Source organism: Lycium barbarum, chromosome 11 (genome assembly GCF_019175385.1).
Source record: "Lycium barbarum isolate Lr01 chromosome 11, ASM1917538v2, whole genome shotgun sequence".
NCBI classification, from domain to species: Eukaryota; Viridiplantae; Streptophyta; class Magnoliopsida; order Solanales; family Solanaceae; genus Lycium; species Lycium barbarum.
Window position 1 is genome coordinate 114,438,648 of NC_083347.1, and position 10,682 is coordinate 114,449,329.

General features: G+C 31.0%; 1 protein-coding gene across 1 annotated transcript; it reads left to right on the forward strand.

The window, feature by feature from the left end:
• The first annotated feature begins 4,552 nt into the window (after positions 1-4,552).
• On the forward strand, positions 4,553-6,494 carry LOC132617300 (UPF0481 protein At3g47200-like). The gene has a single exon (XM_060332273.1). The coding sequence runs from the start codon at positions 4,610-4,612 to the stop codon at positions 6,167-6,169; it is 1,560 nt and encodes a 519-aa protein (XP_060188256.1). The 5' UTR covers positions 4,553-4,609; the 3' UTR covers positions 6,170-6,494.
• The last annotated feature ends 4,188 nt before the right edge of the window (positions 6,495-10,682 follow it).

Here is a 10,682-nt window from a genome sequence, read left to right on the forward strand (position 1 = left end):
AAATTATCTATCTTTTCTTTCCCTTTTGTTTATCTTCTTAATTTCCCGTTTCCGCGTATCTGTTCTTGTATCAGTAGCAGTACTGTAGCAGTGCCATTTCTGCGTCGCCAGTTCAGTTTGTAACGTCTATAATTCTCCACTCCGATGTCCTATCAACGAACGGTTTATTGTATTACAGACTAGACTTGACGAACTTCATTTTAGGCTTTTGAAACACCTTAAAACTCCATATATACTATGAGATATGCACCTCCAAAGTTGACTAAAAATTCGCCCAGCATTTCTCAAATTTTCGTCGAACTTATTTTCTTCAATTTGCTCGATCTCGAAATACTCCGAAACTCTCCATACATGATATTTTTCACTTATTATACTAATAATGGCCATGTTCTCGTGTTTCAAAATACTCTTTCCCGATTACGACTTACGAGATCGTAATTCACCCTTTTTCTTCGTTGTTACGTACTTTCCATGGCTTGTGCCTTTCAAAACTTCATGGGACGCCTCCGACGCTCCATTACTACGGTGAGGTACATGTCGTACTCATGCTCTGAAAACGCGGGATATAACAATTCTTTGTAGGATCGATCCCGACTCATATTTGGGTAAATTATATTGCGACGACCGTGTACACTTTCTCTTTGGAGAGTGAATTTGGACGTTATCATACCCCAAGAAAGTGATTTAACTTTTTTTCCCTCATGTTTTTGCCCTTTTCTTCTCATTTTTCCAATCTATATATAATATAAAGCTAGGCATAGTCAATCCTATGTGGCATCCCTCTAAGGCCTCCAAATGCATTTATCTTTTATCTCCTTTTTTGACATTTTTCCCATCATTTTTATCATTAATTATATTTAAAAGCTCATATAATAAAGACAATAAAGAATAAATAATTATAGTAAATAAATGAAAAAAGTGAACAGGCATAGCATGAGCAGTTACCAATGATGAATTGTAAGAGCAATAAACACATGTAGTAAATGATAATTAAGCGTGAATTCATTTAATTCTTTTCCATAAGCCCCTCTTTCCTTCTACTCTGCCATTTTCTTCCATGTATATTATAATAAAGTTAGTCATTCATAATATATTTATTAAATAAATAAAGATTTAAATGGTCATGTTTGTCCTAATTAAGTCACTTACACCCTTTTGCTTTCCCTAATAATGCCTAATAGCCGTTTCACTTTCCTTAATTAATACTAAATAAAAAGGATTCATCTATGTTATATAAGTTAGAGAAAAGAAATCTGCAGCAATCATCCACTTTCAATTTCTTCATTCAATTTCTTTTTTTGCATATAATAAGAGCAGTGAAAATTTCTTTTGTTCTTCTAGCAATTTGAGTGAGTGATATTATTTATTTTCTATTGGGATTGTTTTATGTATAATATTGGTTTGGTTTATTTTATTATTAGACATTCTGGTCACTTTTTCACTATTGCAAGTTTTAGATAGTAGGTTCTTTTATTAGTAGGTTCTTTTATTCTTTCGTTGCTCTGGCAAACATTTAGAACCTGAAAAGATTTGGTGGTTTTGAGATGACGGTTAAAAATATTGAGAATTATGTTCAATTATATATGCTTCGGTCTTCTATCTATTATCAAAATTAATTGTGTCTCAATCTTTTTTCTTCGTTTTGTCCGTCTCTTTGCAGCTGTTATGATGTTGATATACTTGAATTTTCAGAGTTATAACTTGAGGATTTGTATTACATGTGCGGTTTGTTCTTTTGGGGTATTGAAAAATTATAAGCTACCAACAATCTGTTTCTTTTTTATTCATCTTTACTTGAGGTTTTGATAGATCATGAATCCAAGCATGAGAATTTCGCTGAAACATTTTTTTTTTCTTCCTTTTTCTTCTTCTACCTTCTCATTTGTCGTAACACAATATTTGTTTCGAGAGTGTGATTTTTTGTTGAGAAAAAAGAGTTAAAAAGAAATATTATAATTACGGGAAAGGTGCTCTAAAAAAATGATTTAAAAAAATGAATAAAAGAAAAAATAAATGAGGAGAAGGAGAAAAATAGCAACTTGATTTCTAATATACAAAATTAGTGAACGAAATGTGTGCATGCTTTTCTTCTGGTCTTATTTCCATTTGAATTTTCTTCTTCTTTATGTATAGAACAAAGAGGCGAAGTAGAAAAATTAAATAAGAAAAAAAAAGTGAGAAAATAGCAACTTGATTCTAACATGAAATTTTTGTGTCCATATGATTTTATCTTCTTTCCATGTTAAGAAAATCAAAGAAATTATAAAAAATGTAGTTTTAAAAGTTAATAGAAAATTTTATTTAAGTTTAAAATTTCTAAGTGAGGAGAAACAAAATAATAAATCTAAATCAATTCTCTCTAAACTCGAGGACTACAAATCTCTTTTTAAAAATATTTAAATCGAATTTTGACATTTCGAATGACATACGGAAGTTTTAGAATGGTCTTCATATCCTCAATTATATATAAAGCAGATCATCAGTAAAACATTAAAAAAAAAAACACAGAAATTCACATGATTAAAAAGATGAGTAGGATTTCCTCTTCTTTTTTTTTTTTTTTTTTTTTTTGCCATTTAGTATTGGAGATGTCAAAAAGAAATTTTCGTAGTAAAAAAGTATTTTTTTTTAATTGAAATTATTGATGGTGCTTCAATTAAAAAGTATAATTACATAAGGTGAACATAAATTTATATCTGTATATATGAAATTTTTATATCTTTTATCTTGATTACATGTATAAAATATTTTTTAAATTTACTAACTAATTCTTATAACCGCGCGAAGCGCGGCCAAATTTACTAGTTAAATTATATGTCTAATGGTTCTTCTCCTTTCAAAAGGAAGGGTGTAGCAGTTTCAACAACCATAATGATGAATTACAATGTAATAAATTAAAAAATCTCTTTAAACTGTAATAAGCGTCCGTTAATTAGGAACTGACTATTCATGTCAGTTTTGTCTATTTTTTTTTTTTTAGATTTGAGATGAAAATTCTCTTCACCCATATTATGTGCAGGAAAAGTAATGTAACTACACCAATTCATCTTCCATACATGACTATATATAAAATTGTAATTTTTTCTTCACATAACTACTTATTTTGAGCTCTCAAGTTCTTCCATAAAGGCCTAGCCCTATTTCTGTTATATATTATGATACTTTAATTTATGTTCTCATTTTATTGCCTTTTAAAGCAATTGTTGAGAAGAAGACTTTAATATGTCACCCATGATGAATGTGTAGGAACCGTGCAATAGAAAAAGAACAAATTTGCATAAGTTCATAAGGCATAAAAATGGGTCATGAGGTTTTTAAGAAATTTTAACAAGTTTCTAAATAATGCTCTTACTTCTTAGTCATTACCGATGGTAAAATTAATTTATATAGTCTTTCTTTCTTTTTTCCCTTTTGTTTTGTTAATGTTAGGTTATGAGGTCCATTTTGTATTTTGGAACAGAGAGAGGTACGAAGCTAACAACACGTGTTACGTTATATTCTTATTCTTCTTTGTTTTCCTTTTTTCCATATATTTTTTTATTTTTAGAAAATCTATCATTTTATGCTTATTAGCATGTTAGTTTTACTTTTTTGAGCATTTATATTGTAAGATTTTATTTCCTTGATAGAAACAAATATTTTAAACTACATATAGGCATTAATGTATATACCTTCATTTTATTTATCTGCATAATTTTTATTTTGGTATTAAAATTTTATGTTTGTAGGAAGGAATATTCATAATCGCGCAAAACGTGGACATATTCATTAGTTCTGAAGAAGAGTGGACGTAGAGACTATTATCATTAAAAGCAAATACATGAATTATGCCTTCTCATTTACATGGAAATCTGTTATGGTATACATTTATTATTTATTGAGGAGTAAATTTACTTTTTAGTCCAAGGTTATTTTAGGAGTAAAATTTAAGAGAAGGATAAAATAATCATTCAATATTTGATGGACATTTTAATAATTCAACTTTTGCTTTAGGAGCTTCCCATTTTTAGAATAGTATGATACTTGAGAGTTAAAAAATTCATGATGCTTTGTGTAAGAAATGATTTAGTGCTCCTTGTTCTTGAAAGTCCTAATAAGTTACATAGTCCGAAGTATTAGTCACTTAAGTTTCACTTAAACATCAGATTCAAAGAGCAATCCAGAAGCCTAATCTCCTTTTATATTAAAAAAAATCACAAAGTATGATTTGATATCAACTTTATTTGTGTAAACTATCATATCCAAGAGCTTAAGCAATCAGAGATGGGGCATATTTATTCATTTACTGCTCACTTGGGCGATCAAAGATGGAAAATCCTTGCCCTTTTTCTCTTTTTGTCATGACTAATGTTTCTTAGCAGGCAGGGATAGAACAAATTAAATGCTTCTTCACTTTGTCTAATCTTGTTCTACTTAAGATATAAGAGTGTGCAAAATACCTGACTTGACAATGAAGAAAAATCACATGGCCCAAAGTTAAAGTAAATATTAAAGTTGGCCCAAAGTTAAAGTAAATATTAAAATGTTCAGTTTAAACGAATATAAACGCACTCAAAAACTTTCAGTTAATATCAAGATTGTGGTCCAATTTGAGGAGGTTTCACAAAATATGGACAGTCAATCTTCTAAAGGAAGAATGGCTACTAGAGAAGAAGTTAGGAGCATCGGCAATGAAATTGCTAATGAATGCAGCATTACAATCCATCAAGATTCAGACTCAAATTCTCATGAAATCAGTGAAAATGAGAGACAATGGCTATGTTCCTTGGAGAAGAGAAGAGAAGAGGGTATGTTGGCTCATCACAGAAGCCAAAAAATTCAAATGGTCCCAAAAATGCATTGCGAGATTGAATCAAACTTAAGGTGCTATGAGCCCCTTGTGGTTTCTATCGGTCCATTTCACCGTGGAAAACCAAAGCCTCTACTTATGGAGAAGTACAAGGAGCTACTGGCAGTTCAGTTTGCTGATCAAGATAGTACCAAACCAAGACTTAAAGGGGTCTTACCATGGCGTTCGACAAATGCAGTGCCCATTGATGAGCTTTACAGAAAGGTCAAGAACATTATGCCTAATCTCAGGGAGTGTTATGCTGATGAATTGATCAAAGATTACAGCTACGAGGAGTTTGCACAGATGATGTTCCTGGATGGATGCTTCATCCTCCAATACTTTCACTGCATCGTCACTGGCAATTATAAAGAGCTGAAAATGAAGAGCCATGATATAGCATTCATTCGTCGTGATCTTTTCTTACTTGAAAATCAGTTGCCATTTGAAGTCTTGCAGGTGTTAATGAGCTGTAAGTTCAAGAATAATGTAGGAATGGAGATGATTAACACGTTCATCTCGAGTGCACATACCAAGCCTTCTCAAGGTCACGGATACATTCAAAGTATCAAGGATTTCGTTCTAGATTTCTTTCGTACTCGGAAAGTTATGAACTTTCTTGGCAAGATTTGTGAAGGAGAAGGGCGTTCCCTTACCAAAAAAGAAAGCATGAAAACTCCTCTTCCTGCTCATCTCCTCGAACTACTAAGAACACATCGCATAGACCCAAATGCTTTCTTAGACGGTGGATGCTATCTAAGGGGTGACTGGTGCTCGCATCGTTCAGCCAAGGAGCTTAAGAAAGCAGGAATCCATTTCAGACAGGGAAAGAGTCGTCGTCTTTCAGACATTGAGTTCAATTCATTTCATTGGTCATCTTGTTTAACACTTCCTCCAATAACAATAGATGATTCAACCAAGTCGGAGTTTTTAAACTTGGTTGCATATGAGGCATGTCCTGATACACCAGATGACTTTGGTGTTACATCTTATGTTTGCTTCATGGATTCACTTATTGATCATCCAGAAGATGTGAAGGAGCTGAGATCGAAACGTATACTACTTAACTTTCTTGGAAGTGATCAAGAAGTAGCAGATCTCTTCAACGAGATATCAAAAGATTTGGTGCCTAATCCACATGCCTATGTTGATGTGAAAAACAAAATTGAGGATCATTACGATAGCAAAGGAAAAATATGGATTGCTGAGTGTATGAGTACTCATTTTACTAATCCCTGGACTATTCTTGCATTTATTGCAGCAATTTTTGTCATTGGTTTGCAAGTCACTGATACATCTCTAGCAGGCGTCCAAACCTATTATGCAATCCATAAAAAATAGAGCTAGTAATGGTAGGTGTCAAAACCAACCAGTTTTTTTTTTTTTTTTTTTTTTGTGTGTGTGTGTGTCTTTTCTGTAGGAACTCATGAGTGTCATGTTTGTTAAATTCATCATTTCTTTTACCTTTAGTGCTATTACGACGATTGATCTTTGTACTTTTGTTTATGTATACGAACTAGTAGTTTGTTTTGTTTGTAATGATTTACTTGTGTAAATTTATTATTTTGAAGCACATGCATGATATTGGATCACATGAATAGTGTATGTTTTTTTATGTTTTACTGAGACCTTTATATGTGATCATTAGACCAATTGACAATATTCTTTCTAACTAATCGAAATATCAATCTCATTTTTTTGGAGTAGTAGTCTAGGGGAACTTCAAGGGATTGATACTCCCGAATAAGGAACACAAAGCAACGCGAGTTCTTCATTTCTTACACTAAAGCATAGTGAATTTTTTTAAGTACAGAACAAGAAAAGAATTGCAGATATCAGAATATACAAGACTTGATAGCAGAGAAATCTTTATATTAGAAAGTAAAAAGCAAAAGATGTAGCATACCTACCATTGCTTCCGTTGAAATAACGCTGCCAGTTGCCACAATTGAAGAAATGAAACAGTTACAATTGTTAAATTAATAATGATAATTAAAGTTACACAAAAGCAATACCACGTCTTTTCTCTTCCCATTCTAACTTTCATCCATTTTAACCGGTGCTCTAAATCAACAACCATAATTTATACCACCAACATGAGATAACATTAACAGCCAATCTAACAGGCACAAGAGACATTCTTTAGGGGAGTGTTTAAACAACTTTTGACTGGGAGAGAATTAGGCATTTGGTAAAGTTTGATTTTGGATTGTGCTTGAAGTAAAGAACATAAGAGAACACAAAATTTCTGTACTGGTAAAGCAAAAAAGAAATGAATTTTGTGAAGATGAATATAAAGAGTGTAAATTGCGTGCAAATTTGGAGTAGCTATGAAAACGAGTTGTGCTTACCAACTCAAAGAGTATACATACATCCAGCATAAAGAGGTTATATGGTTTATCTCTTCTTCCTTCTCTTTCACTTTGAAAAAATATGAATTTATACGATTTGTTCTATGTAAGTCTCATGAAAAAGTAGCATGCTCTTTCTAATGAATTTGTCTGGACTATTTGTAAAAAAAGGTTATGCATTTATGTGCTATTGTCTCTCTTTTTACTTTCCTCTTTTAGTTTTCTTTTTCTTTCTTAAAGGGATTTGTCTCATTGTATGGACATACATGATTTTTGCTTTTTATTATATCATTTCTTGAGCAGCATATGACAACGTTTATTTTGATTTTTTATGCATCTAACTTAGGATCCGACATTTAGTGCCAATGAAAAAAGAGTGAATTCATTGTATTCAAACAGTTTTAACCTACAATCTACTCAGTTTTATTATGAGTGGAACTCATATTTTACATAGATAGTGAAAATATGAGAGCATATTCTAACTAGTTTTGCATGTCAAAAGATTCTGAATTGCATTAATGAGGTTAATTTTGATTTTACCCAAGTTTACAAGAGCTTGAAACTCAAAACCATGTTTAGAAAGATTGCCTAGATTTTTTTTTTAGAGACGGACATTCTTAGATGAATTCTATGTGGTACTTAATTATGTTCTTTTCCTGCTTTCTTATTATATTAAGTGATAGTATAATTTATGTAATCAGTTTAGTGAATTAATGACGAACGATAACAAGTATTGAAATTGACTGCGGATGCAATTCGTGATAACGATAAAAACATAATCCTTGCCAAGCATCTACTTTTAGTTGTGATGACAGTAAAAAGCTGGAATTAAAGAAAATAATTTCTAATTTGTTGCCTATTAACACTTTTTATTACTAATCAGAAAATGTATATTTTATTTTTATGGATTGTTATCTTCTCAATATACAACTATGAAGAGTTCTAATGTTTTAGTATGTATATGGTGGTTAGAAGTCATAAGATGTTTTGCAAAATTTTAATTTTTAATACTCGTGGAATCTTTCTTAATTAGATAGAACTTAAATAACTAATATATTAAAATAACTCAAGTGTATGAAGTAGCTTATGAATTAATCTAAATATATTTTCATAGAAAAGTGTAAATTCGTTGATGACATGCTTATTAATTATTTTTTGTAGATGTCATAATAATATATTTTACGACCGCGCGAAGCACGGATGATTTTACTAATAAATAATAAATTAATAATACACCTCCCAAATTGCACAAGGGAGGACAATTGTATGGGCGGCGGAGATGCTAGTTCTACGGTGAGAAACAAATTTATTGCTTACGTTTTTGTTTAGAATTTCGACATTAGTCTTACGTGGTCTTTGTAACCTATTGTAATTAATTACTATTTCTTATGTCCCAATTTAAGTATTTATTAATAATTCCTTTTTGAACAATTTGAAAAAAAAATGTCTCTTTTTATATTCGGAAAAGGCTTAATATGTCATTAAATTATCAGAAAAGATTCATTAATGTCACTGATTAATAGTTGGGCTAAAAAATATCACCGCCGTTACCATTTTGGGTCATATATGTCATTACTCACTAACAGAACTCTTCTACAACAGATTTTACCACGTAACATTATCTAAACCCTTCATTTTACGAGTGACATATATGAGTCATTTGGTAGTTCAGTGACATATTTGAGCCTTTTTCCAATCATATATAAACCTCAATATTTTCTAATTTTAATGTAACAAGCTTATAAGGACAACTTTGTCCCTTACATTAATAACATTATTATTTTACATGGAAAAACTATGTTCTCTTATTTAATTAGATTATGAATCTAATCTAATTCTATATCCTTCACAATTTTTACGTATTTTATGGCTCTTTAAAAAAAAAAAAAAACACATAAAATTTATTTAAGAAAAAAAGAGACAGATTTAGAAGAGAGTACACTAATGAGGTGTAGATGGGTATGAAAAATTACATATGTAAGATTTGGGATGTTAATAGTGGTCGGCAGAAGGCTCAAATATGTCACACTCATATATGCTTTTCTTACTCATCTACACCTCATTAGTATACTCTCTTTTATGCCCGTCTCTTTTTTTCCTTAGACAATTTTTATGTGATTTTTTTTAAGACTCATAAAGTACGTAAAAATTGCAAAGGATGTAGAATAAGATTAGATTCATAATCCAATTAAATAAGAGAGCATGATTTTTCCATGAAAAGTAATAATGCTATTAATATAAGGAAGTAATTTGTCCTTATAAGCTTGTTATGTAAAATTAGAAAAGATTGAGGTTTATATAGGAATTGGAAAAGGCTCAAATATGCTACTGAACTACGAAATAACTCATACATGCCACTCGTAAAATGAAGGGTTTAGATAATACCACGTGACAAAATCTGGTAGTAGTAGAGTTCTGATAGTGAGTAATGCCCTATATGACCCAAAATGTTAACGGCGGTGGCATTTTTGAGCCCAACTATTAACGAGTGGCATGAATGAGCCTTTTCTGATAGTTCGGTGGCATATTTGAGCCTTTTCCATTTTATATTTAATAAGTTAACAATTTAAATATTCTATATGGCAAGTTTAAATCAAAAAATTCAAAGAACATTTTAGTACATTACACATTTTTTTAATTTAGAACAACAAAATTAAAAAAAAAATCCTATATTTATAAATTTCGTGGCTAATAGCCTAAGACACTTTTAGGGCTCGTTTAGTTGGGAACAAGTTATCCCATATTAATCATCTAGAATTCTTATCCTATCCTCAATATGGAATAAAAATACCATTATAATTCCAGAATAACTATTCAAGGTTTTATCCCAATCTAAATTGAGATAAACTCATCCAAAATTTATTCTCGAGATTAATAATTCCTTACCCCTAGTACCAAACGAGCCCTTAACTGAGGGAGTAATAAAATAGGGAAAATGGTCAAAGATGCCTCTCTACTTTGGGAAACGGGCTAAAAATATTCTCCATTACAAATTTGGATAAAAAATATCCCTCCAGTCATTAAAGTTTTCAAATATACCCCTGTCTTAACGGAAATCCCAACATAACGCGATTTCATTTTTAAACCCGCTCCATTTTAAGTTATGTTGGGGATTTCCGTTAAGATAGGGTAAATTTGAAAACTTTAATGACGAGAGGGGTATTTTTTTTTTTATCTAAATTTATAATTGAGAATATTTTTGACCCTTTTTCCAAAGCAGAGGGTACCTTTTTTACCTTTCCCAAATAAAATAACACAAAAAAATAAATTTAAAAGCTATTGCATCTCTCTTCCTTGTCCCTCTTGTATATACCTCGCTTCCCGTAATAATTTGTCAAAAGTTTCCTAGATAAGGCCTTCAAATTTTTCTTTTTTCGCATTTTACTTTCTTCGATTCAATTAAATACCTCCTAAAATTTAAATGCACCAACAACCTTGCTACTGCCTAAATTTAATTGCACAACAATAATTGGTTTGCACAAATTTTAAGAAAGAAATACTTT